The 27,642-nt window shown below is 30.6% G+C and overlaps 5 protein-coding genes and 1 long non-coding RNA gene across 6 annotated transcripts; 4 read left to right on the top strand and 2 right to left on the bottom strand.

Moving 5' to 3' along the window:
• Positions 1-106: 106 nt before the first annotated feature.
• LOC114188473 (ribulose bisphosphate carboxylase large chain-like) lies at positions 107-1,693 on the bottom strand. Its single transcript, XM_028077045.1, has 2 exons — positions 1,684-1,693; positions 107-1,328 (listed from the first exon to the last, which is right to left on the bottom strand). Exons 1-2 carry the CDS (start codon positions 1,691-1,693, stop codon positions 235-237), a joined length of 1,104 nt encoding a protein of 367 aa, XP_027932846.1. The 3' UTR covers positions 107-234.
• A 5,109-nt stretch (positions 1,694-6,802) lies between these two features.
• Positions 6,803-9,072, top strand: LOC114188472. Its single transcript, XM_028077044.1, has 6 exons — positions 6,803-6,879; positions 7,064-7,663; positions 7,932-8,081; positions 8,531-8,617; positions 8,847-8,999; positions 9,053-9,072. The coding sequence occupies exons 1-6, from the start codon at positions 6,867-6,869 to the stop codon at positions 9,070-9,072; spliced, it is 1,023 nt and encodes a 340-aa protein (XP_027932845.1). The 5' UTR covers positions 6,803-6,866.
• A 72-nt stretch (positions 9,073-9,144) lies between these two features.
• LOC114186561 lies at positions 9,145-10,714 on the top strand. The gene is made up of 3 exons (XM_028074500.1): positions 9,145-9,296; positions 9,393-9,964; positions 10,068-10,714. Exons 1-3 carry the CDS (start codon positions 9,191-9,193, stop codon positions 10,671-10,673), a joined length of 1,284 nt encoding a protein of 427 aa, XP_027930301.1. The 5' UTR covers positions 9,145-9,190; the 3' UTR covers positions 10,674-10,714.
• A 1,360-nt stretch (positions 10,715-12,074) lies between these two features.
• Positions 12,075-12,531, top strand: LOC114186991. The gene is made up of 3 exons (XR_003605180.1): positions 12,075-12,094; positions 12,184-12,354; positions 12,479-12,531. It is a non-coding gene; the product is annotated as an uncharacterized LOC114186991 (long non-coding RNA).
• Positions 12,532-18,495: 5,964 nt separating this feature from the next.
• LOC114187348 (double-stranded RNA-binding protein 1-like) lies at positions 18,496-24,192 on the top strand. Its single transcript, XM_028075581.1, has 7 exons — positions 18,496-18,731; positions 19,273-19,374; positions 20,237-20,452; positions 21,050-21,151; positions 21,661-21,857; positions 22,440-22,659; positions 22,966-24,192. The coding sequence occupies exons 1-7, from the start codon at positions 18,521-18,523 to the stop codon at positions 24,096-24,098; spliced, it is 2,181 nt and encodes a 726-aa protein (XP_027931382.1). The 5' UTR covers positions 18,496-18,520; the 3' UTR covers positions 24,099-24,192.
• A 514-nt stretch (positions 24,193-24,706) lies between these two features.
• On the bottom strand, positions 24,707-27,247 carry LOC114187688. The gene is made up of 2 exons (XM_028076000.1): positions 26,954-27,247; positions 24,707-26,873 (listed from the first exon to the last, which is right to left on the bottom strand). The coding sequence occupies exon 2, from the start codon at positions 26,846-26,848 to the stop codon at positions 25,007-25,009; it is 1,842 nt and encodes a 613-aa protein (XP_027931801.1). The 5' UTR covers positions 26,849-26,873; positions 26,954-27,247; the 3' UTR covers positions 24,707-25,006.
• Between the last annotated feature and the right edge of the window lie 395 nt (positions 27,248-27,642).

Raw genomic sequence — 27,642 nt, 5'->3', positions numbered from 1 at the left:
ACAACTTCCCTATTATGTGAAATTCACATCGAAAAAGGCAATAGCCAGTTTCCCTTATAAATTGTAATCACTTTTTTCGTAAAATATCGTCTACTTACTATGCTTCTATTCCAATACGAAAGATAGAAATCTGTTTAATAATTAAGTATCTTTGTATTCGGCTCAATCCTTCTTTTAGGAAAAGATTGTGCCGAGTTTAATTGCAATTAATCCAAAGTATCCATTGCTTCGAATTCAAATAGTATCCATTGCTTCGAATTCAAATTTGATCTCCTTCCATACTTCGCAAGCAGCAGCTAATTCAGGACTCCATTTGCTAGCCTCACGGATAATTTCATTACCTTCACGAGCAAGATCACGTCCTTCATTTCGAGCCTTCACACAGGCTTCAAGAGCTACTCGATTAGCTACAGCACCTGGTGCATTTCCCCAAGGGTGTCCTAAAGTTCCTCCGCCAAATTGAAGTACGGAATCATCTCCAAAGATTTCGGTCAGAGCAGGCATATGCCAAACGTGAATACCTCCCGAAGCAACAGGCAGAACACCTGGTAGAGAAACCCAATCCTGAGTGAAATAAATACCACGACTTCGATCTTTTTCAACAAAATCATCACGCAGTAAGTCAACAAAACCTAAAGTGATATCTCTTTCCCCTTCAAGTTTACCTACTACGGTACCGGAGTGAACATGATCTCCACCAGACAAACGTAATGCTTTAGCTAATACACGAAAGTGCATACCATGATTCTTTTGTCTGTCGATAACTGCATGCATTGCACGATGTATATGAAGAAGTAGACCATTATCTCGGCAATAATGAGCCAAGCTAGTATTTGCAGTGAATCCCCCTGTTAAATAATCATGCATTACGATAGGAACGCCTAATTCTCTGGCAAATACAGCTCTTTTCATCATTTCTTCGCATGTACCCGCAGTTGCATTCAAGTAATGCCCTTTGATTTCACCTGTTTCAGCCTGTGATTTAAAAATCGCTTCAGCACAAAATAAGAAACGGTCTCTCCAACGCATAAATGGTTGGGAATTCACATTTTCATCATCTTTGGTAAAATCAAGTCCCCCACGAAGACATTCATAAACAGCTCTACCATAATTCTTAGCGGATAACCCCAATTTAGGTTTAATAGTACATCCTAATAGGGGACGACCATACTTGTTCAATTTATCTCTCTCAACTTGGATGCCGTGAGGCGGACCTTGGAAAGTTTTAATATAAGCGGTTAAATTAGATGACCAAATTGAACAAAAAAATAATAAGAGTACCAAAATGAACCAATCCAACAAATTAGGGACCAAAATAATAATTAAGCCTAAAATATAAAATATAACAAAAATACTAAATTAAAAAACTAGAAGAAAAAAGTAATTTCTTATTTAAAAGTTTTATTTTGTCAAATATCTAAAACCAAAGAAAAATATATTATTTTAGTTTTTCTTTTTAAAATATATAATAAAGAAACAAAAATTTTAGATCTCTCCGGACCAACACTATCTTCTTTTTGGGAACAGACCAAAAAGCAGAAAGCAGAGGGTACCAAAATTGGGACGTTTTGGAGGACAGTGCTACTGCGGAGTTGTCCTTGTATTGAGGAATGTGTAAAGACCATGATATGATATTTGATACTATCCTTTATTTTTTATTTTTTTTTAAATATAAAAGTTTACTTTTTCTCATGACTATTTTACCTTTTTATAAATTTTGTCAAATAATTATTAAATGGTGTTAAAAAAACTTTGTTTTTCAAGAATGCATTACTACTAACAGGAAATGGGCAAGTTGGAGATTTTCCAAGATAAGAAAAGAAGGAAATGTCAAATTCTTTGGAAGGAAATGTCAAATTCTTTTGATAGGATCTGGAGGAGAAGAAGGGTTCCACCACAACCCTTGTTAAGTTATTATGCTGAATCCAAAAAAATGTACTTCTCCTGTGATAGGTAAAAAATATCAACCGTCAAACATGTATATAATAAAAAGAGACCGGTATTTTGACACCATTTTTATTATTATTTAACATTATTCCTTATTATTATTTACTTTTTCTTTCTTTTAAAAATATAAAATTAATTTTTATTAATATTATTTGACCCTTATATAAGTTGTCAACTGGTCGTCAAATAGTGTCAAACAACATCTTTTCATAATAAAAATGTTTAATTAGTCGGATGGTACCCACTTTAGTCAGATGGTACCCACTTTCGTTTGAATGTATGTATCCGCTTTTAAAGAGATGTTAAGTATGTTCCAACTTTTGAAGAAGTGTCTCAATTAAATCTCTCTCAGCACAAGATTATTAATGATGTTAAAGATGTGCCACATGTCAGTTAACGTTTTTTCATTTTTTTTTCAATTTTTTCATTTTTTTGAATTTTTTTTTTGCCATGTGTTAGGATCCTAGTGTGTGAGGCACTCTCAGTGCCACGTGACAAGGCTGCCACGTCCCAGTGTCACTATCTAATGTTATTGTTTTTGTTTCAATTTAATTTTTACATATGTCTATTTATTTCAATTTAGTCTCCACATATGTTCTTTTTATTCAATTTAGTTCCAATCTTTTTTTTTGAAATTAGAGAAATATTGTTTTTCTCTTAAGCCAAAATTTATTATTTATATAAATGTTATATTGATATTTGTTATTAAAAATGACTTACAAAATTAAATATTTATATTTATATTAAAATTTAGTGATAAAAATCGTGAATAACAAAACATGGATTAACAATCAAGAAAAATGTAATATATTATAACGTCATTTCTAATCAAAAATATGAGTATTAGTATTGAAAATGTTATACTCATATTTTTTTATTGAAAGTAACTTTATAACATATTATATATTTTTTTAATTGTTAATCCATGTTTTGTTATTCATGACTTTTACTATTAAATTTAATATAAAAATTAATACCTATTTTTGCAAGTAATTTTAAATAACAAATATCAATATAACATTATATAAATAATAAATCTGGTCTTAAGAGGGAGAAAATATTTCTCTATTTTGAAAAAAAATGGGACTAAATTGAAATAAATATACATATATGGAGACTAAATTAAAACAAATAGACATATCTGGAAACTAAATTGAAATCAAGACAATGATACTTAATAGTGACATTGACACATGGTAGTACATTGTCACGTGTTACACCAAAACCTGAAACGTGACAAAAAAAATTAAAAAATTAAAAAATTTATAAAATGTAAAAATTTAAAAATTTAAAAAATTTAAAAATTTAAAAATTTTAAAAATTTAAAAATTTTAAAAATTTTAAAAATTTTAAAATTTTAAAAAAAATTGACACGTGGCATCGTTAACGATGTTAATATATTTTTTTTTAAAAAAGGACCTAATTGAGACACTTTTTCAGAAGTTAAGATGCACTTAACACCTTTTTAGAATCGAAAATCAAACTCACACACCCAAACAAAAATATACCATTCGATTAATTAAACATAATAAAAAAAGATAAAACTTTAAATAAAATTAAATTAGAAAATATCAAAACACACGATGTCTTTTCAATAATGTAATTTTATTTTTGATTAAACTATTACAGAGGTCCTCATTTTTGTAGCGAAATCTCAAGTAGGTCCCCCCATTTTTATTTGACTCAATTGAGTCCCTATTTTTTAAAATTCGTTACAATCCTTTTCGTTAGTTGTACAACAACGGTGTTAATTATGTGTCACGTGTTAGCACGTGATTTTTTTTTTCAATTTTTTATAATTTTTAATTTTTTATATATTTTTTTAAAATATCAAAATTGCCACATGTCAATCTGACATTGTGCCACGTCGCAGAGACAATGTGATGTGGCAGTGACAGTGCCACATGTCACTATTGGATGTGAAAAGTCTCAATGTAGTCCCTGTATTTGTTATTTTGTCTCAATTTGGTCCCAATTTTTTTAAAACTGAATCAATTTCATCCCTATATCAAATTCAATATTTATATAAATTTTACAATGGTATTTTTATTATAATTTATAATTTTAACAAAATTAAGTTTATTTAAATGTATATTTTGCATTGAACTTTATTTAAATATTGTTTCAAATATTTATATATCAATAGAATTGTTATAAAATTTATATTTGAATTTATAAAGTTTTTATTTTTAAAGCAACTCTAACATTTATCTATAAATTATAAATATATAAATATTTTAAAAAAATTTAAATAAATATTAGTGCGAAATATACATTTAAATAAACTCAATTTTGTTAAAAATATGAACTATAATAAAAATACTATTGTAAAATTTATATAAAAATGAAATTTGATATAGGGATGAAATGGATTCAGTTTTAAAAAATTTGGAACCAAATTGAGACAAAATAAAGAATATAGAGACTACATTGAGATTTTTCACATCTAATAGTGACATGTGGCACTGCCACTGCCACATCATATTGTCTCTGCCACGTGGCACAATGTCAGATTGACACATAACAATTTTATTTTATTTTTTAAAAAATTATAAAAAAATTAAAAATAAAAAAAAATAAAAAAAATCACGTGTTGGCACGTGACATATAATTAACACCTGTACAACTAACGGAAAGGAACTGATTGTAACGAATTTTCAAAAATAGGGACTCAATTGAGTCAAATAAAAATGAGGACCTACTTGAAATTTGGCTACAAAAGTGGATACATCTGGAATGATTTAACCTTTATTTTTTAATATAAATAGAAATATAATTAGAAAAAATCAATTATTGTCAGATATAAATGAACATTTTATAAATATTTTTAATTAAAAATATAAAAATAGTTTTTATTTGTTTTTAGAAAAAAAATTAAAAATAATATTAATTATACTCACTTGATTTAAGAGAAGCATCATCTTAAAACATTGAGGGAGTATTACTATCTTTTCTACACATAATTAACATTCAAACCTCAATTTGATTTCACATACTATTCTTTTTAAAGATTTTTCTTTTATAATTATTCTTAATAAATTAGGGTAAAAATTTCTTTTTTCAAATAGATCTTTTATTTTGTTCTTTGTGATCGGTCGTGACATTAAGTATCTAAAATTTATATTCCTTTTAATCAAGTATCTAATATTTGATTTTTCTCTTGGTAACAATGACATCATTATTACTTTTCAACATCATTATTTATGTTTGCATGTGAAAAAAAATTAATTAAATTTTAAGTTCTTTATAAATTTGATTTGATTTTCTTGAGTGTCTCTTAAAAATCTGTATTGTGTTGTATTAAATCTAAAATTTTTATATTTTTTAATTGAGCTCCGTTGTGAATTTGATTTTCTAACAATACAAATTTATTGTCAATTAGGTTGTTGCCCTATAAAAAAAAAGTGTAGTCCTAACTATCTTTATAAAAAATGATATTATTTTATTTTATAAATTTAATATTAAAACAAAAATTAAAACAACCATGTGGAAACATGAAAAAAGAGACATTGACAAAAATAATTAGGTTTTCAGAACTTCGGTTTTTCTTATTAATTAAATTGTGGTGTATTATTTCTGATTGCAAAATCAAATGATCATGTCACCGTTAGTTGATGACATAAATTTAGTTGAAAAATATAAGTTGATGACCCAAACTTAGTTGAAAAATATAATTATTTTGGACATTTATAACAAAAAAAATATAATAAAGACTTAATTGAAAAATACTTAAATTTATAAAGGATTTAAAACATAGTTAAATCATCTTTTATTTTTCATGCAAAGATACATAAGTACTGACGATATAAAGTAACAATCATATTATTCAAATAGTACTATAGCCATTAAATTTTACAGGTTAATATACCTATCTCAGGTCTATCTTCAAATAAACAAATATATTTTACTTTATCCATTTGTGAACATTTTTATAGATACCCATATGTGCATTGTACACTTTTATCATTCCTATTGAGTCTTGATGGTGAAGTTAAGCATAATACTTTCCTCTCATTTGAGTAACATTGCGAGTACATAACTTTTGTTAACAAAAAGTCATCTTAAAACTACTGGACAAAATCAGAGCATCACTTCAATATAGCCTACTTTGAAGAAAAGGACTCATCATATGATATAAATGCCATAATAAAGGTCACAAGATCGATACCAAGCCTTATATTTGGTTAAAGCCTAAACAAAAATGAAAAAGCCATTAGTATCTTTTGGCTTTTCTGCTCAAACTTCCCATGCAAGAAATTTTCTTCAATACCAACTCATCTTCCTATGACGAGTGGTCAAATTTTTGGGATTTGTGTATAAATAGAATTATAATATTCTTAGCTTTCAACAGATAAATTGTTACGTATGAGTTCAAAGTTTTGTATCGAGAAGAAATAAGAAACAAGAAATTGAGTGACACTTAAAAAAAATACTTAAATATTAAGGTTTTATGGTGAAGATGATTATAGATCTTTTATACGTGCAATTAAACATAAAAAGTGGTTAATCACTTTAATTTATTCTAATAAAAATTTTCATCATAAATAAATTACATTATATTATGAACATAATTTTAAATAGGATTATATATGTTGAATAGAAACTGATGAAAAATAGAAAATTATCTATCATAAAGGCAAACTATAAATTTTTATAAGGTGGAAAGTGGTAATGGTATATATAACAGATAACTAACTCAATATATAATTTAATAAATAGTATGATAAAGTTAAAAATAAAAAAAAGTTTGAATGGAACAATTTCTCTAGAACAAATAGAAAATTCACTAGAAAGCACACGTGAATAGAAGTGGTGTTATAAAAGGTTTGAAGGTTTTGTGTTATATATAGTTCTTACAGCTAACTAGCTCCCATTTCAAGTCTGTCATCATCGTTCATCCTTCGTTACAAGCTACCAGAATGAGTACACTTGGTGAGTCCATTTTATAGAATGTAGATGAAACATTCTTCAACTATTGTTCTAATGTTTCCAAATTCTGCTTGGAATACATTATTAGGTTATTACTATGTTTGATACTAAATTTCGTTTTGTATTTTCTGATTGATTAAAAGTCTTCTACAAGATTGACCAAGATCTACACTCTTTGTATCTCTAGAATCACCGCCAAGATTAGTTTCTCAGGAATCAGCACCAACCTTGGTTTCTCAAGAATCATCAACGATAATTGAAGGAACAGAAGAAGTTAGAAGCGGGGATGAGATATCACTGTTCCGAGGGTGCGTACTGGAAGGAAGATGGGAGTTCGTTATTCCTGCGTACAGAAACGAGAGTGAGTTTCACAAAATCAGAATCAACGAAAGCAGAGGCACTGCACTGCATGTGGCAGTGAATGATGGGAAAGTGGAGCTTGTTAACATTCTTGTTGGATCAATCTTGAGCCACGAAGGGAGGGAAGTGGTGAGGAGTAACAGTGCACTGAGATCAACCGATGAGAGAGGGGACACTCCTTTGCACCTTGCAGCCTCAAGAGGGTTCATTTCCATGATTAAGTGCATCATTGGGGAAAATGGTGAAAGGAAGGATCTGATTAGGGTTAGGAACAACAGGGGTGAAACACCTCTTTTCAGGGCTGTGCTCACATCCCAAACAAAGGCCTTTGTTTACCTTTACAATGTTTCCAAAGGATTAGAAGTTCCTCTTAAGAACTATGATGGAGACACCATCCTTCACCATGCCATTTGGAGAGAATTCTTGGGTAAGCAAGCTTCTCTCTGTGAAAACAATTTTTTTCCTAAAAGTAATATTTGAAAATTAGTCTCATCCTTTATTTTATTTTGTGATATGACTTAATATGGATTATTAATTAATGTATCATTATTTTTTTTTATCAATGATTCATACTAAATTATTTCAACTATTTAAGGAAGTAAAAGATAAAAGTAAAAAAATAGTATTCATAATATAATTTTTCTTTTGAAAATAATTTTATAATGCAGATACTAATAATTGTTAATGATTGATAGATTTGGCAATTATAATAATTCATTGCTATCCTGAACTTGCGAAAACACCAAACAAAGATGGAGCCACACCTCTCAAAGTTCTTGCTCGCAAACCTTCGGCCTTCAAGAGTGGAACCAATCTCCCATGGTGGAAACAAATTCTATATTATGGTAAGTGTTGTGTGGTGATTATGTTCATAATTAAGGTTTTTAACTAATAATTCTGCTTTTATCTTTTATACATTCTAATTAATATATGTACATCCTTTCAAAGAGTGGGATTCTTAATTAATGGCTGGCCTAATTGGGATTTTAAATTAACAGAAAAAAAATGTTGTATATTTTATTTTATATATAAAAGCTTGTATGGAATTAAATTTGCGAGAATTTTAAAAGTAAATATAATTAATTAAGTAAAAAAACTTAGATAATGAAAAACATATGCATGTTAATGTAAACTAGAGCAAATCAAATATTTAACCAAGCCAAAAAAAAAAAAATAGAACTGTATAAAACTTGTATTTTGGAAGACCAAACATTTAATTGATTTATGTTATTTATGTCAAACCCACACGTAGGCACACTTTTAATACTATTTCTATTATTTTTCATGTGAAAAGGTATTCTTGTAGAACCTCTAGATGCTGTGAAAGCTATAAAATCCTACACGGAGAAAGTTGAAAAAATTGATGACCATGAACAAAAAGGTAACTTCCCATCAATAGCCACTTTCACTAATCATCACCGATGGAAGTGAAATTAATAGCTACTTTCCATTTTCCCCACTTTTATGATCTTAGGAGAATTAATTACCTATTTATTTTAAACAATATAGATTCACAAATGAACAATAAAGAAAATAGTTCCTTATAATTTCTCAACTCTTAATCACTTCAACTTAAATTACGTATGCTTAATTTTTGATATCACATTCAGATATTTCAGTGAGTATACAGTCAGTAAATGAAGCCAAGAAAGCACAGATTTTCGTGGAACGAAAGTATGCCACATCTGTTCGATTTGTAAAGAGTGCTGTTCGATTTGCATTCAAATGCCTCAGCCTTTCAGGATTGGGCGTCACTGCACAAGGTATGTTGCTCTCTCTTTCAAACTATCTTCTGATCAAAATAATATTATTCTAGATTTATCATCATTTTTCTGAGTTTTTATGATCATATTATCTCACACTATGTTTGCATGAACATGACTTTGAAGACTTGAAAGCAATAAAGAAGATAAGGCAGAAACACAAATGGGGTCGTCAGCTCTTGAATATTTTTATGCAGAGACCTCATGAGTCGTACATGGGAATTAGTGGGGGTCCACCATTCTTGCAATTTGACAGAGGAGACAACTTGGTCCAAATTACCCAACATCAGTTGCAGAGTAAGCAATAATCACTTCAATGTAATGTATCAAGTCACAATTAGTCAAAAGTTGTTTAAATATTTTATCCATCTCTCTTTCTGTGTATATATGCAGTGGTGGGTGCAGCTAGCTCAGGGCAGAATCAACAAGAGAACACTAGAACAGAATCTGCAGCAAAAAACGAGGAAAAGGAAACAACATTTGTGTCGGTGGCGAGAGCTGGCATAGTGGACCTTGTGAACGAGCTTCAAAACAAAATACCAAGTTCCCTACATGCCACCCCTGAGAAGGAAAACCTGCTGGTTGTGGCAATGAAGAACATCAACAAAAGCAAACTTGGAGAACACCACGTTGACAAGAAGGAGACTGCATTTTTGACTGCTGCAAAAAACGGCATTGTGGAGATTGTGTTTGAACTTCAATCCAAAATACCCAGCGCTGTGCACGAAACCAACTCCAACAACGAAAACGTGTTGCTTGTGGCAGTGAAGAACAGGCAGACCAACGTTGTTGAGGTGTTAAGGAAGAATTTGGATAAGGAACTGTTCGATAGCTTGATTTTGGAAGTGGATAACAGGGACAATACTGTCTTGCACTTGGCTGCAGGCACAACTACTAACGCTGAAAGAACTTGGCAGATTGCTGGTGCTGCCATGCAAATGATGTGGGATATCAAGTGGTATCAGGTATGCATGTATGTTTTCATGTTCATTATATCATCCAAGCCAATATATATACATTCATAGCATGATCATGTTAGATTATGAATGCATGCACGCATTGATACAGTACGTGAGAGCCCTAGTGCCGGAACATTTCACATTCAGAACGAACAAGGACGACAAAACCGGCGGGGAAATCTTCAAGCAGAAGCACAAAGACCTGGTGAAGGAGAGTTCGGAGTGGCTGAAGGAAACCTCCAACTCCTGCTCCGTGGTGGCGGCCCTAATCGCCGGCGTGTCTTTCGCCACCTCGAGCTCCGTGCCTGGCGGCACGGACAAAGGAAAGCCGGAGCTGGAAGGGCAGCCGGCTTTCGACGCGTTCGCGATCGCGTCCCTGATCGGGCTCTGCTTCTCGGTGACCGCTCTGATCATGTTCCTGGCGATCCTGACCTCCCGGAAACAGGCGCAGGACTTCCGGAAGAGCTTGCCGTTGAAGCTGCTCTTCGGTCTGAGCTCTCTCTTCGTTTCCATTGCTTCCATGCTGGTTTCTTTCTGCGCTGCGCATTTCTTCGTGCTGAAGGACAAGTACAAGAACATCTTGTTCCCTGTCTACATTGCCACTTGTTTGCCTGTCACTTTCTATGCCGTGGTGCAGTTTCCTCTCTATGCTGATCTGCTTAAAGCCATTTTCAAGAAGGTTCCACAACCCAGTATTACCAGCAGCCAATTCTAGAGGACTTTTTCTCGACTCCGGATTTCTAACGTCTTTTTGGTTTATCCTCTATCATGCTTTTAAAATAAAAGTGATTTTTGATATCGTAAAAAAAGTTTTTAATATATTATAAAATATATTTTGAAATGGCAACACATAAACAATGTATAAAAATGTACAAAATGTCGTCAATAATCGAAATTTTTTCTTTTTTATCTACGATGACCTTAAATTATCACATCATAATACTAAAAAGAAAATCAAAATAACTAATTAAAAAATAATTAAAGTGATAAATTAAAAATAAATAAAAAGTAAAATATCATTTTACTCTTAATGATTGCACGAATTTACTAAAAAAATTTATACTGTTGTAAAGATAGTATTTGGTCTTACATGATCAACCTACTCTTCTGATCATGAAAAATGAATTTTTGACAAAAAAATCTGACAAACTTTCTATAAATAAGATTAAAGTAAATTGATCTTTTAATTTTTAGTGAAAACAAAATAATAAAAGTAGTACTTGTTTACCTTATTTAATAATTTGTCAAATTTTGTTAAAAAAAACTTTCTTAGTGTATATTTTTCTTTGATCATTAGACAGCCTTCTTGCTTCTTTGATCAGATGGTCTACATTCTTGATCATTATATGGTCCACATGCTTAGTCAGTGATAAGATGTTGACGTTATCAAATTAGGTACTCAACTATAAGAATTTCATGCATAGTCACTAGTTAATAACTTAAAAAGATATGAATTTCAAGATTCAACAAGAAAATATTACACGAAAATGTTACACGAAAATGTTTTATTAGTCAGTGATAGATATTTGTGGTTGCCCCTTTGAATTTTTCTTTTATATTTTAGGTATTTTTATTTTTTTTTATACGATAGATATTAGATAATATATTATAAATGAATGATGATTAAATCAAATATTTTATTTTTTTTATAAACATAATAATTAATGTTAATTAATAATAAAATATAAAATCAAACATAATAAAAAATAGGTTAAATTATTCATTTGATTCTAATTTTTATAAGTAAATTTGAATTTGGTTTCTTAATTTTTAAAAGTGTTATTTAGGTCCCTAATTTTGATATTTTGTATCAATGAAACCCCTTTCGTTTAAATAGGAGAAACGGCGTTAAGAACACAGTGACGTGGAGATATGAAACTGAAACTGTGTCATTTATATTTAAATATGCATTTGAAAACAGTTAAAAATTTTCAATATAAACATGTAATTAGTCATCCATAAATACCCCATTGTTCATCCTTCTGCGTGCGGGTAAAAATGTTGTCTTGGCAATGTTCATACTGCAATGTTGGGAGAAATTAAAATCCAAGTGCGTCCTTCTGTGGTGGAAGTAGCTTTATAGATATGGGTGTAAGAGTGATGTACTATTGTGGAGAGTCTCTTCAAGAAAGCAAAGTATTTACTTGAACCCTCTATCAACCTTAGTGAGGACTAAATTTTTTTAGGTTACATGATGTGTTTACTAAACTGGATATTTATCGCAGAATCTTGAAATAAAGAAAATCAATGATGACAAGAAAGCATCGATGGCAGCTCAGTTTGCTGCTGAAGCCACTCTTCGAAGGGTCCATTCTGCTCAGAAGGATGATGACATGCCTCCTATAGAGGCCATTCTTGCTCCTCTAGAAGCTGAACTTAAGCTTGCCCGGCAAGAGGTACTGTTACTTTGTTCTTCTACTTTGAATGCGATTCCCATGAGAAGAAACTGATGAAGGCAACTGAAGCTGGCCTGTCATGGGTGATTTTATGTCATTGCTTTCTTCAACTTGTTCCTTGCAGATTGCTAAACTTCAAGATGATAACAAAGCTTTAGATCGTCTTACCAAAATAAAAATCAAGAGCTAATCAAACAGATTGAGATTTGCCAGATATTTGCAATTTTGTACTATGTTTCTTCTCCAATTATGTCAGCGATAATAATTTAATTTCTTATATTTGGTGTCATCATATCCTCTTCCAGGAAGAAAATAAAATTTTGGACAAAATGCATAGACTGAAGGTGGCAGAGGTTGAAAAGCTTACCTAAACCGTGAGGGAGAGGCTGTACTTGTGGGTGGTGCGGCTGCCAATGCTGTGAGAGATTATCAGCGAAAAGTTCAAGAAATGAATGTAATGAGTTAACTATATTAACTATACTCTTCTTCTTTGTTTTCAAATGCATTTAAATATAAATATTATGTTTCAGTTTCATATCTCCACGTCATTGTGCTCTTATCTTAACGATGTTTCTCTCAATTAAACAGAAGGAACCTCGTTGATACAAAATATCAAAATTAATTAGAGACCTAGGTAACACTTTTAAAAATTAAGAGACCAAATTCAAATTTACTTACGAAAATTGGGACCAAATGAATAATTTAACCTAAAGAATAAAGAATAAAAAAATTCATCAAGATGTTTTTATTATTATTTTTCAATATGGTTCTTGAGTTTCTTATAAATTGTTTTCATTTATCATTCTCACATGCTTCCTTTTGTTTTTGAAAAGAAAAATATCTATTTTTTGCTCTTATTTCTCTTCGTTCTCTTTCATTCTCGAGGTGGAAAAAAAAGGTAATTCTTTTGTATAATTAAGAATTTCAATTAGTTTATCATTTTCCAAACCTATAATTTCCCTTAAGATATTTAATTCTGAAAATAAACAAAATCCATCAATATCCAACAAATTATCTTTTTCTAAAGATTTTTCAAGGTCTAAGCCTTTTTCTTTAAAAAATGTATAATCTAGTGACTTTAATTCTTTAACACTAAAAAACAATCAAAAATATCTTCATATATTTTAAATTGTTCAAATCTACTTTGAAGTGTGGTAATTGTTTATCTATAATATACAAAAAAGTAATCAATTTTAAATGATTATTGAAGATATTTTACATTTCCATTCTGAACATTTTCATCAATTTTTTTTTCTTATTTTCTAATTCATTTTTCTTATCTATTTTTATAAATTTATTCTTAGATTCTTTTTGTGATGCAATTAAAGCCTCAATTCATTTTTACTTTAGGATTTTTGAATAGTTTAATTCAAATTTTCTAATTGATATATATAATATTTTTATATGAAATAAAAAGTTATAATATATAAAATATTGTTCAAGATAAATATATAAAATAAATAAATTAAAACAATATAACCTAATTCTGATTGTAGTATCTTGAATTCAATATTGGTGATCCAAAAGTATTCATATTCATCTGAAGTTTAATATTTGTGAATTAGTATCGGTCAAATTATAACCACACAAGCAACATTTAATGGCACGTTGAAATCATACAAATGTTGGACTATGGATAATTTGCCCCCTTTTTCATAATTTAAAGAATTGATGTAATCCCATATAAGTTATTATTCCATAATTTATTTAAAATCCATATCTAATATTCCATTTTCTTTTAGTTTACTAACGCGGAGAAGACTTTTTATGTAAGTTGTTTTGACTATTTATACTAAAGATATGTTTGACGTTATAACAAGACACATAAATTTAAGTAGTATGAAAAACACACGATATAAATTTATGTCAGACACTTCTACAGATATAATCTAAAAGCGCAATATTACGTCGGACTATACCAGGTCTAAGGTAAAAAAGTTTATGATCAATAAAAATACTACATTGAAATGAGTATTTTAAAGTTTGTTTCAGTTTAGTGTGTTGCATATCAAATGAGGGATTTTGATAAATTTAAAAAAGAATGGATCAATAGAGAATGCAAACTTAGGAGAGAGGTTAGACTATTTTGGAGGAAGATTAAGCTAAACAGATTCAAAGATATTTGAATGTAGTTTTATTTTATTTTTATTTTTGTGATAGAAATGAATCAAGGTGAGATTTTAGATTCAATTTCGATTTTAAATGTCATGAAAGTGAAAAAACACAAGCTTTTTTACTAACATATTTTTTACAAACAAACACTACAAACAAAACCAACGTATTTTTACCAACAAACATTGCAAACAAAACAAAGGAGCAATTCACGCATATCCATGGCTGAATTCCCTAATAAATAATCATGGTCATTAGTGAAAAAAAGAAAAATTCGCAAACAAACCTTAAAGATGAAGCAAAACCAATGAAGGCACGTGAATGAATCTCTAAACCACCATTAATTCATCACTAAAAATCAAATCGTGACTTGCAAGAGCGTTTTCACTATTTTTGCACAGTAAGAAAAGAAGATGAATATTATTTTAATATATAGAAAAACAATTACGTCCACGTAAATGATCTGTTTTACATTACAAATAAAGATCCGGTATAAATCACTTCAATTTATTTACAAAAATGTCATCACATTTTTACGTAAGCTTTCTCACTATCTATACAGCCTAGACACAGATACGGACATGATATGGACATGGGAAAAACGTCTAAATTGAAAAAAAGTAGGATACGAATATATATATATATATATATATATATATATATATATATATATATATATATATATATATATTATAGTTCATAGTCTAAAAAATTGAAGATTAATATTTGTATAAAAAAAATCTATCAATTATACTTCATGATCTAATATAAATCAAGATAAACAATTATAAAAGAAACAAAGTCCAGCAAAGGAAAAACAAGAAAAATATTTGTAAATCATAATGTTTAGCTCTCATATTTGTTCATCTTTATTGAAAAATACTTCTTCTAATTCTCGTTCATCAAGAGATAGGATAGCAATATGAAAAATTTCACTGTTTTCTAATGAAAAGTCATCTCCTCCAATTGAAATTAAATTATTTAAATATAAAAAATAAAAGATGTCATAGATTAAAATTAATTATAATATAATATATTATATACTAATAAAACAAATTAAAATTTATTCAAATAAAATATATTATATTAAATAGGAAGAAAATATAGATAAAGTGAGAATGTGATAGCGGAAAAGAATTATTTTGGGATTCGTGAAATTAAAACAAATTTATTAAATAAAATAACTAAATTATTAAATTAATAAGAATATGATTAGGTTTTGTTTTCAGATTCTTTCTCTCTTTCACCTGACTTTCCCTTTCCTATCTTCTCTAGAATTTCTATTTTGTCTGCGACGGCAACTCTACAACGACAAGTGTTTGCGTCCCACCTTTTCCTAGCAACGCAAACGATCTTTTCCGCACGTTGAGAGAGAATGTTGTGTCCAACACAACATTATATGTGCTTTCGGCAAGTGTCCGTGTTCGGTGCACTTCCGAAACGGGAAAGGGCGGCTCCAACACTGTGTCGGAGCTTCCTAGACTATCAAACATAAATTAGTGATGTAAATATCTACTTTTGCATTGGTGATTATAACAAACATATAAGGAAAATAAGTAATTGGATTATAACAATTCATATATAGAAATGATATCTGAATGAAGAAAAAGAGAATATTTGTCTTTCACCTATTGAGCATAACATTAATACATCAAGCCTTTTCCCTTCATGTGTCTTTAATTAGACCAAAATAAGTCTTTTATCCTAAAAACAAATGCTAGTTACAAACACATTACTTGAGTTCATCTTCTTACCCCTACAGGATTAATTGGTCTATTAATATTCTACAGCTTTTCCAAAACCACAAAAAATTACAGGACAATACATTTCCTAATGATTTTTATCTACCGTATGATCTGATATTTGCATCTTCCCATTTTTTCATTGTTTTTACAAGACCTCACAAAGTAGTCCCTCACTAGACTTGAAAAAGCTCAATGATTAAGCATACCAGGCCAGACTCACAAATTTTCCTATTCAACCAGGACAAGTTAACACTAAAGCTATTACTGCCATTTGAATATCAGGTACAGTACAATATAACTGTATATGAAATTTGATGTAGTTACGTAAAAGAAAGAAGAAAGGGGAAGGGAAAGAGCTAAAAGAGATAAAATGAAAAGAAAAAGAAAAAAATACTTCCTCTCCCATTTTTTATTCATAACATTTGTCTTATAAAGATTCTGCTGTCTGACACGTGTCCCTTATAATAATAGAAAATATGGAGGTATAATTCACTAAGTAGGTCAAATGTAATTTTCTAGGTTTACCAATCTTTCTAACGAAACTTGTATAAGGAACCTTGAGTAGTTGGAGTATTAGGAATTATTCGAAGAGATGGATTTCAGAGAGAAAGTGAAAATGTATTTGATAGATTTGAATAGATAAATACATGTGTTCTTTTAATGAATTTAAAAGATAAAAGAAGCGAATTTAGAGATAAATTTGATGAAAATTATTGAGTATTTGAGTGATACAATAAGTTAACAAACAAATTATAATAGATAGAATTTGAAAATTACCTAATTACCCTTACAATAAAAATAAAACTAAATAATTTTTAGATAAGTTAAAAATATTAAATTTTAATAATATTTTAATTATTATATATATATATATATATATATTATTAATTATATACATATATTATTAATAATAATTACTATTATATATATATATATAAATACATATTATTATTATTTTATTATATATATATATATATATAATGTATTTTATATTTTCAAAAATTTTATACATTTATCTTGGATTTAGTTTTTTTATCAGAGTTTTAATATAAAATTAGTATTCGATAATGTCCCAAACTTTAATATTTTTTTTTCTTTAAATTTTATAAAATGAATTAATATAATTATTTTAATCGAATTATGTTAAATGTTTTTAAAGTATCAAATGTGTTTTGTGTTATCATTTCAATTTACTTTGTTTAACACGCTTTTGTTTTAATACTTGTTGGAAAAACGCGTTTGACAAATAAAAATAAATAAATGCAATTAGGATAAAAGGATTATATTCGTTCATTTGTAAAATGTTTGCGGATAAAAAATGTATTGAAGTTTCAGACAGTGACAAATTTCAATTTGACGTCAAAGTTTAAAGTTTAAAAACATACTTCACTCTTTATTTTGACACCCTCTAAATTTTGTTTGAAGATCCGTTACTTAAGATAAGCATGCATAAACTTCACACACTTGTTCAACTTGATTTATGATTATTGTTGATTGTTCTTGAATATATTATTTGAGGTTTTAAACATTGATTTGGTTGGTTAAATGTTTGTTTAGTTGATTATTTTTCATTAAAATGTTATTGTTTTAGTTTTTAATAATTTTATTACAAAGGATTTCATAAGATTCACAGTTATTTCATATATGTGCAATTAAGTACAAGTATGTATTTCACACCAGACAAGTAAAATAAACTGTCTAACTCTTTTTAGCAAAACTAAAAGGCCAAAATTTTAAATATAAGCTTTTTTAAGTGTATATGTTTTAATTAAACAACAATAACAATCCCTTTTAAAAACATGTTTTCAAATTTTCTTCGGATTCAAAGGAAAGCATACATTCCACATGATTGTCTAAGCAAGGAGTAGAACATAAACTTTAGGAAACCAACAAATAATCACTCTCCTTCATGCAGGAAGCATTTCTTTTCAGAGAATGTAATCAAACACAATATATTAAGATAAGAAAAAACAATGTTATCATATAATAATGCTTTAAAGTTTGAGATTAATTTTACTTAAAGTTGATCATATATGATAAGTGAATCAAAGTGTTAATGCACATGTTAACATATATTGAGGCTTAGATTTCACATGCCCTAGCAAATTTTATTGGCTTTTACAATAATTTTCGTAAAATCTATTCCTGATATGATTTCTTTTAATTGATTTTAAAGGTCCTTTATGCACAGGTTTTAAACTGGATTTGATTTTACTAAAAACTAATCCAATCATCTAAATTATTAGTTCTTCCTCTCATGTATATATTATTTGGTGAGCATTTTTGTTTTGTTGTGTGTGAAAGTGAAAATGTACAAGACAAAGTTACAAGAGCTGTGCCATAAGAGAAAATGGGGTTTGCCAAGTTACTCTGCCATGAAAGATGGTCCAGATCATATACCAAGCTTTAAGGCTTCTGTTCATGTCCATGGTGTCATCTTCACTTCTTCTAGTGCCTCTAGTTCCCTTAAAGAAGCTAAAAACCAAGCTGCCATGGTTGCTTTCCTCAGCCTCTCTTCTGGTACCCCACCCCTTTTCCTTTGTTGGTTTTACTTGTTTCCTTGGAAAGTTGGTTTCTTTACTGTTTTTTCTTCATGAGGATGATGGTCTTCATGTAGGTATTTCCTGTTATGTGAAGAGAGTTGTCTGATTTATTCCTTAGATTGTTCTGTGTTTGTGTTCATATACAATCATAGCTTATTGTAACAGTTTTCAGGAGTTGTTTGAGATTTTGGGTTGGAAACCATCACTTTTTTCTGTGAAATGGTTTGAGAAACTACAAAACTGTTTGGTCGAAAGTAGACTATGAGTTGCACTTTAGTCTAAATTAGCACTGACAATGACATTTTTTTATAACCTTAATTGATTTCATAATAGACAAGTAGAATTTAATGATCAAATTCAGCAATTCTAAAATTATTTAAATCAATACTAATGAAAACCCTTTGTTTAGTTTTCATTCTTAATTCTCAATATTATGGCTTCATATCACAGGGTAGAAGTTGTTGACCTAATTTTGTTCAATTGTGCACCAATTAATTTTGTGCTTTATGACGCTCTAGGATCTTCAACACAAATTTCTGATAGCGGTACACAAGAGCAAATTAGGGCAGTGAAACCTAAGGACAGTTCAATTCCAGCACAATCTTCAGTTATTAGAAATGGTGAATGATGACTTTCCTTCTTACTTTTGAACTTAGTTTGCAAGCTTTGCTGTATGTGGATTCTAAACATCTAGTAAAGAAAAACAATACTTTACTTTTATTTTCCTTCTAGTTCCATTCTAATGAACAATATATTCTCATCAAACCCTCCAAAAACCTGGTTGCATTCATTCTGGCTTTGTAAATTTAGAAAGCTATAAGGTGTAAAACGCATACAAGATTAATTTTAGAAATGACTTATGTCAATCCTAATGTCTAGTATTTCAAAGCTAAAAGGAAAAATTTGTAAATATAGATTTTTTTAGTGTGTATGTTTTAATTAAACAACAGTAACAATCCCTTTTAAAAAACATGTTTTCAAATTTTCTTCGAATTCAAAGTCAAAAGACACACATTCTATATGATTTTCTAAGCAAGCATCATAAAATAAACTTTAGACTGAAACCAACAACAATCACTCTCCTTCATGGAGGAAGCATTTCTTCTCAGAGAATCTAATCGAACACTATGTATTAAGATAAGAAAAAACAATCTTATCATATAATCATCCTTTAAAGTTTGAGATTAATTTCACTTAAAATTAATGATATATGATAAGTGAAAATAAAGTGTTAAATGCACATGCTAACATATATTGATCCTTAGAATTCACATGTCCTAGCAAACTTTATTGCCTTTTACAATAATTTTCTTAAAAACTATTCCTAATATGATTTCTTTCAATTGATTTTAAAAGTTCTCTATGCATTGGTTTTAAACTGGATTTGATTTTACTTAAAACTAATCTAATCATCAACATTAGTTCTTCCTCTCATGTATGTATTATTCGATGAGCATTTTTTTCTTTTGTTGTGTTTGAAAGTGAAAATGTACAAGACAAAGTTACAAGAGCTGTGCCACAAGAGAAAATGGGGTTTGCCAAGGTACTCTGGCATGAAAAGTGGTCCAGATCATATACCTAGCTTTAAGGCTAATGTTCATGTCAATGGTGTCATCTTCACTTCATCCAGTGCCTCTAGTTCCATTAAAGAAGCTGAAAACAAAGCTGCCATGGTTGCTCTCCTCAGCTTCTGTTCTGGTACTCCACCTCTTCTCCTTTCTCAGTTTCCTTGGAAAGTTGGTTTCTTTACTGTTTTTTCTTGATAAAGATGAAAGTCTTGAAGTAGTGAATTCCTGTTTTGTGAAGGGAGTTGTCTACTTTATTCCTTAGATTGTTTGTGTTTGTGTTCATATACAATCATATCTTATTATTACAACAATTTTAAGGAGTTATTTGAGATTTTGGATTAGAAACAATCACTATGTGAAATGGTTTGAGAAACTATAGAGTTCTTTGATCAGAAGTAGACTATAAGTTGCAATTGAGTTCAAGTTAGCGCTAACGATGAATTTTTTTTCTAACCTTAATTGATTTCATAACAAACAAATTGAATTTAAGGATGAAATTTTGGCATCTATCTTATATTCTAAAACTATCTAAATCAATGCTGCAAAAATCTTTTCTTTAGTTCTCATTCTTAATATCATGTCTTGTATTAACAAAATGATGCAGAAAACAATACGATGGTAGAAACTAGTAATATTACATTAAGTTCATACAATAGGGTAGAATTTGTTGACCTAACTTTATACAATTGTGCACCAATTAATTTTGTTCTCTATTATGACCGCCTAGGATCTCCAAGACAAACTTCTAAAGACGATACAAAAGAGCAAATTAGAGCGGTGAAACCTCAGCAAAGTTCAACTCCAGCACAATTTTCAGTTATTATAGATGGTGAATGATGCCTTTCCTCCTTACTTTTTGAACTTAGTTTGGAAGCTCTGCTGTATATCGATTCTTGTTGCTAGTTCACTTGACAAAGATCAAATGTATTCAATGCATTCTTGTCTCTGTGTATCTTCTGCAAATGACTTATGGCAATCCTAATGTCTGGTATTTCGAAGGTTATTTTTATCTTTATTTCAATGTTATTGTTATCTTTATCTCAATGAACAAACATTTTCAATGACTTTCAGAGTCATAACTACTATAGTTTCTACATATATTAATAACAAAAAACTACTAATGAACTTATTCTAACAGTAAACTCAAGCTCATTGTATTGTGGTGGAATCTTTAGAAGTTTTTTGTTGACTTCCTTTCATTTTATTCACTACTGTATTTGCATATCTACGATAGTTATGCTATGATTGTTACCATTTTCTGTTTCCATTTCATCATCTAACAACATCACTCAACTCAATTCTCTAGATATGGACTGTATTCACAAAATTCATCTGCAGAACAATGCTCGAGTGTGAACAATCTTCATCCACCTGTGTTTGCATGTAAAACTGAGGATCTGCCTCCAGCAAATGACTATAAGGCCACAGTGCTAGTTGATGGGCATTCTACTGAAAGTCCTTCATTTACCAACACTATAAAAGAGACAGAGCGAGCTTCTGATTCAATTTTATTATCACCTGACATATTTCAGATGGCAAGTGTCCTTTTAATGTCTAACATTGTTACTAACTAAGAAGAATGTTGGAGAAAAAAAAAATATGAGGACCTATATAGTTCAACTACCAAGAGGGAACTCTATTTTGTGTATTTTTCGTGCAGCTACAGTTTTAAAACTTGCTGTGACCAAGAAAAACGTACAAACAAAAAGTAATATGACAAATTAGTTAAATTTCCATCTTAGTTCCTAATCTTTTACAGTTATCCTTTCATGAGGAAAAAATTTATTAAAAGTGAATATGTTTTATACTGATGTTTTCCAGGTTAAAAATATAGAATGTCTTAGTAAGTTTCTTTTGTCTTATCTTTTTTAGAATGTCTTTACATAAAAAAATTCTGTTTAAAAATAGTTGTTCGATCTCTATATTATATATAATATCTGAATGTTTACTTATTAGTCGGTGTGAAGAAAATTTTATGTATGGAAGGCATTTAGATTTTAAATTGATCAACTTCGTTCAAAGGTCAAATCTATTCTTGTGTTCACATGTATGTTCGTGTGTTCTGTCTTCATTAAAAATTGCTACAATTGAATATGGAGTTGTATCCTCTTATCCAGGGTGACTCTGATTCATTCAAGACTTCACTAATGAAATTAACTGAGAGAGAAGGCTTTCACAAACCAACATATAAAACTATGCAGGCTGGTTCTCCCTACAGGCCAACTTTCTTCTCTACCTTGGAAGTAGAGGGTGAGGAATTTCATGGAAAGGGATGTAGATTCAAGAAAGAGGCAGAAGAGGATGCTGCAAAGATTGCTTACATTGCCTTAAAAAAGTGTAAGTTCATTGTCCCACTTCATTGGTGCACATCCCTTATTTTGCTTCCATGCATAAGAAACACTCAGAAAATTTTGATATATCACCAAAAACTTTACCTCTACTTTTGTGTATTTTGAATGACCTGAACTTAAATCATGACTTCTATTTAAGGCATGACATCTACTTAAATCATGACATCTCAAACGTTGGATGATGGTTCTAGATCAATTATACTATTTTGTGAAGTCCTAATATAAATTTTACAATAATTAAATGACCTTATGGAGACTCTCCCACTCACTATTTTTAATTTTTTACTACCAGTGATGTGTGATCAACATGATTTTGCTAAGAATATTGTGCAGCGAAAGAGAAGTCCAAGGTCACTTCATCGTACAAACGGTAATGATGCTGATGCTCCTCCCGGTTTTCCTCCGAAACCTGGTGGCACTGTGTATACTGAAAAATCTAGTGATTATGCTTCAAATGCTAGGAAAGGTAACAGTGATGCTAATGTGCCTTCTGATTTTCTTGTTAAACGCTTGAAAACTGTTCCTTCTGGAATTTATGCTCAAGATGGTTTCAAAGATAATGAAGATATTGATGCTGAAGTTCCAGCAAGATGTAAAAATTTGTTCAACCAGACTTCTTCAGCATGTACTGTTGATTACGAAAATGCTAAAAGAATGTCACCACAGGAAAAACTGGTTGGGAAAGATACTGTTGAACCATTGATTTTGAAGGAAGAGGTTGAAGATGCAAATGGGAGCAAAGAAGCAACGCTGTCTATTGAGGGAGTGACCCTATCTGGGGCTCAAGGTGAAAGCTATAATTGTGTATCTGGAATGAATGTAATAGATCAACATGATTTTGCCAAGAATATTGTGCAGCGAAAGAGAAGTCCAAGGTCACTTCATCGTACAAATGGTAATGATGCTGATGTTCCTCCCGGTTTTCCTCCGAAACTTGGTGGCACTGTGTATACTGAAAAATCTAGTGATGATGCTTTAAATGCTAGGAAAGGTAACAGTGATGCTAATGTGCCTTCTGAATTTCTTGTTAAACGCTTGAAAACTGTTCCTTCTGGAAATTATGCTCAAGATGGTTTCAAAGATCAGGAAAATATCAATGCTGAAGTTCCGGCAAGATGTAAATATTTGTCCAACCAGAGTTCTTCAGCCTCTACTATAGATTACAAAAATGCTAAAAGAATGTCACCACAGGCAAAACTGGTTGGGAAAGATAGTGTTGAACCATTGATTTTGAAGGAAGAGGTTGAAGATGCAAATTGGAGCATAGAAGCAAGGCTGTCTACTGAGGGAGTGAGCCTATCTGGGGCTCAAGGTGAAAGCTATAATTGTGTATCTGGAATGAATGTAATCGATCTTGAACAGAGAATCAAAAAACTGGAGACAGTGATTGAAAAATTAAAGATAACAAAACTTGGTCACTGTTGAAAAAATTATTAGCTTATCAAACCAAAACCTTACTACTTGTTAACATGTATTTCCTTTTATATATACTTGCAGAATTACATGACATGAATTTTTGCAAAAACAAGTGTAACATGATACTATTACTATAGCATCTTAGTTAGCACTGGTTCACTTCCTAGAAAGATTTCACAGCATTACAGAGCCAATGCAATTAGACATAATTCAGCATCCTTCTGGCCTTTTAGACTAAAAAAAACTATATTCATTTCGTTGATAATTCTGAAATGGCTTATCCCATTTTAAGGGATGGTTCCTATCAATGTCACCCTGTATAAAATTAGCCTTGTCCTCACGGACAAATTCTGGAAAGCAGGAGCAAATAGAATTAGGAAATTCCCAAGTAGCCTCTTGCCTATTTAAATTCACAAACTGTATAAATTCTAACATAGTTAATCCTTTTTAATCTTAAGGCATATAAACTTAAAACAACTTGAGACAGAAATAGATTTGAATTAAACAATGGACGTGAGGTACAAAAGCAGAACAAATACACTTGGTAATTTTCTCAGCTATTCTTTTAACCATTCCATACAAGTCTGCACATAATTTGAATTTGCTTCTGAGTACAAGACAATATTCACGTTTCAAAGAATATTGTTACTTCGGTCAAGAGAATTATCAATGAATTAAACAAAATTCAAATATCTCATTTTAACGTAACCATTGCTAAAAAACAAGTAAAGGCAAACTACACAGGTTGTACCAAAAAGAGGGACCATCGCATCAAAATAAGCAGCAATACAAGTTAGCAATCTACACATTCTGTTCTACTAGCCAGATTAAGGAACTCTGCTCTATAATGGCAAAACAGGATTCTTGGACTTCATTTACAAAAAAGGACACTACGGTTCAGCTTTGACTCCAACATTTTAAACTTTATGACCTAATTTTTCTGCTTTAAGCTTGGCAACCACTCTTTCAAGCCTCCCCATCCGGCTTTCAAGATCAGAAGCTATTTCTTCTATGCAAGAGGTTGCATATTTCCTTTCCACATCACTGACACCATCTCTATCACAAAATAAATTCTTGATTTTGTCTCCATTTTTGTTGTCTTTGACACTTCTTGATTCTTCAGCTCTTAAGGATGGAAAAACAATAGATACAGGACCAGAAACATTTTCAACTTCTTCATCACCAACACATGTATCTTCACTTGAAGAACTGGACAACTCAATGACCGGACGCTTTTCCATTTCACCAAAATCATGTTCTAGTTTTCTCTTAATCTTGCAAGTAAGACCAAGTGGTGGGCCACATGATAGGCTGCTCTCTTTCTTCACATATAATGATACTGGTGACGCATGTTTTGAGCTTCTTTCAACACAATCATAATGTTTGCTTCTTTCCTTACTTTGATTTGATTGCTTCCACCAATGATAGTACTTAGAAGTAACACTTGGCTTATGGCGGGCACATAACGCAATGTACAAATATGTATCTGTTACTAGCTCACTATAACTTGTCCAAGGTTTCTCTTTGTGAGGTACTAGCATACCAGGAATGTCTTGATCCATCCCAAACTGCATAGCAACACGATTAGGGCAGTAATGTTCTACACATTCCATGCCCTCCAACTCTGAGAGTCTCATGCAGCGAGCAAAGGATTCTAATTCATCATCAAAATTGGGATTTTTGCATACCCACTTGTCATTTTCATTGTAAAGCTGAAGAGGAGGAGAATTCACAAATGGACACCAAATAAAGTCATTTCCAGCTCTTGAAGAGTCCAAAATCAATTTCAAGTTGTCATGTTTAACCATTTTCACTGTGTGCCATTTAGCCATCAAGAGTTGGCCTTGCTCAACTACTTGAGGACACGGCTGCAACGAGGGAAATCTCTCCAATGCCCAAACTTGGACCAACTGAAAAGGAGCCAACAATGTAACTTCTAACTCCACTGTTTTGACAATTCTGATTTTGTCATTCAGCAACCTCAAATCCCTGTAAATGTTGGCTAAGACAACAGGTGCAAGAGCTAGTTTAGTCCCTCTTGCTAACTGTATGGCAATAGGAAAAACACTTTTCAGAATGGATTTATATGATCTACCAGGGAACACAAACCTCGACAACCAGCAACACAAGAATGCCTCATGTTCCAAATTGTTTTCATTACTCATGAAATACTTCATCCATGGATAATGATCTGCCCTTTTGGCCTTCGATTTGAAAAACATCCTAAACACAGTAATCAACTCATGTTCTACTTCCTTTTCCTCATCACTCACAAGAGGTCTAGAGAAAGGCTCTCCCATGACAGAGTAACCCCAACACACATTCAGGTCCTCCAGGGTTATAGTTGCTTCTCCCCATGAAAACACAAACGTGTTAGTCTTTGAACACCACCTTTGTGCAAGCTCAAGAATCAACTCATCATTTCTACAGATAAGAAAAGTAGAAGCTTTGATAGCTTGGTCTATCCCAGCCTTTATCCACATATATTCATACTTTTGTTGCATCTGTTGAACCCATGTATTCCATTCTTGATTTGGATTATGCCATCCCCTGTATATCACTTCTAGTGGCAGCTTTCCGGGGTTGGAAGCAACTGTTGCTGTTCTTCCAGAAGAGAACATGTAATGAGGAGGATTTGCTGAACCTTCCATGCAGGGTTTGATAAAATAAGCAGTTCTTCGAATTGGGTTTCCACCAGATAATGGTGAAACCATGAGTTCTTCTTTTGCTTCGATAATAGCGTTCTGTGATAGCTCCATACTATATACGCAAATCAGTAAGTACCTGAAAACACAGAAAGAAGAGTTACATCAATCTACCAATGGATAAGAAACAACCCTACTGAAAAGGACCTTTGAACTTACAAACTTTTTGCTTCTTTCTTTTCTTTAGATCATGTCTTGCACTTTATCAGAGGGAAGCTTCTTTTACTGATATTTGAATAAGATTTCGTGGCTCACAAAACAACACAACCTTCACTTTGTTTGAGTAGAATTCTTTGAACCCAAAAAAGAATGTGAGAACTGAGAACAGAGAATTTGAAAAGTTTGAGTAATATGTCAGCGTTTGAGTTCTTCCTTGGAACATGTAGTCATCAAATGTTCCACACGTCACTTTTAATTGAAGACAGCACTTGGATTAAGGAGATTTTTATTTTTTTTAACTATTATAACTCCTTTAATTTCTATAAGTATGTATATCTTATCTTATAATTTTTATATTGAAAAGTTATTAGTTTTAATCTTTACACGTATTAGTTTTTTAATGCTGTTTTAAGGTAACCATTTTATATTATATATATATATATATTCAAAGAAAAACATTTATTTATGTTGTTACAATTTTTATAAGTGAAATTAATAGCAAAATTATATGTTATGTAATAGTTATGTTTATTATAACAACATTGGTTTATAGAATTACATCACTTAGTCAAGTAATATTTTATATACTAAATTTATTTTAAATTTAATATATATAAATAATTTTCATATGCGTATAGTTAATTAATACAACTCTGCCATAGAGAGAGATTGTGTATTACACATGTTAT

Source organism: Vigna unguiculata, chromosome 6, assembly GCF_004118075.2.
Source record: "Vigna unguiculata cultivar IT97K-499-35 chromosome 6, ASM411807v1, whole genome shotgun sequence".
Classification (NCBI taxonomy): Eukaryota; Viridiplantae; Streptophyta; class Magnoliopsida; order Fabales; family Fabaceae; genus Vigna; species Vigna unguiculata.
This window is presented reverse-complemented; position numbering and strand designations above follow the sequence as displayed.

Bases quoted from the DNA above. Each gene is read 5' to 3' on its own strand.
- LOC114187688 (XM_028076000.1), bottom strand. From the start codon at position 26,848: ATGGAGCTATCACAGAACGCTATTATCGAAGCAAAAGAAGAACTCATG.
- LOC114188472 (XM_028077044.1), top strand. The intron at 8,082-8,530 runs GTAAGTGTTGTG...TCATGTGAAAAG, and splicing joins GAAACAAATTCTATATTATG to GTATTCTTGTAGAACCTCTA. The intron at 8,618-8,846 runs GTAACTTCCCAT...TATCACATTCAG, and splicing joins TGATGACCATGAACAAAAAG to ATATTTCAGTGAGTATACAG.
- LOC114187348 (XM_028075581.1), top strand. From the start codon at position 18,521: ATGTACAAGACAAAGTTACAAGAGCTGTGCCATAAGAGAAAATGGGGT. The intron at 18,732-19,272 runs GTACCCCACCCC...ATGACGCTCTAG, and splicing joins TTTCCTCAGCCTCTCTTCTG to GATCTTCAACACAAATTTCT. The intron at 22,660-22,965 runs GTAAGTTCATTG...TTTTACTACCAG, and splicing joins TTACATTGCCTTAAAAAAGT to TGATGTGTGATCAACATGAT.
- LOC114186561 (XM_028074500.1), top strand. From the start codon at position 9,191: ATGCAGAGACCTCATGAGTCGTACATGGGAATTAGTGGGGGTCCACCA. The intron at 9,297-9,392 runs GTAAGCAATAAT...GTATATATGCAG, and splicing joins TACCCAACATCAGTTGCAGA to TGGTGGGTGCAGCTAGCTCA. The intron at 9,965-10,067 runs GTATGCATGTAT...GCATTGATACAG, and splicing joins GGGATATCAAGTGGTATCAG to TACGTGAGAGCCCTAGTGCC.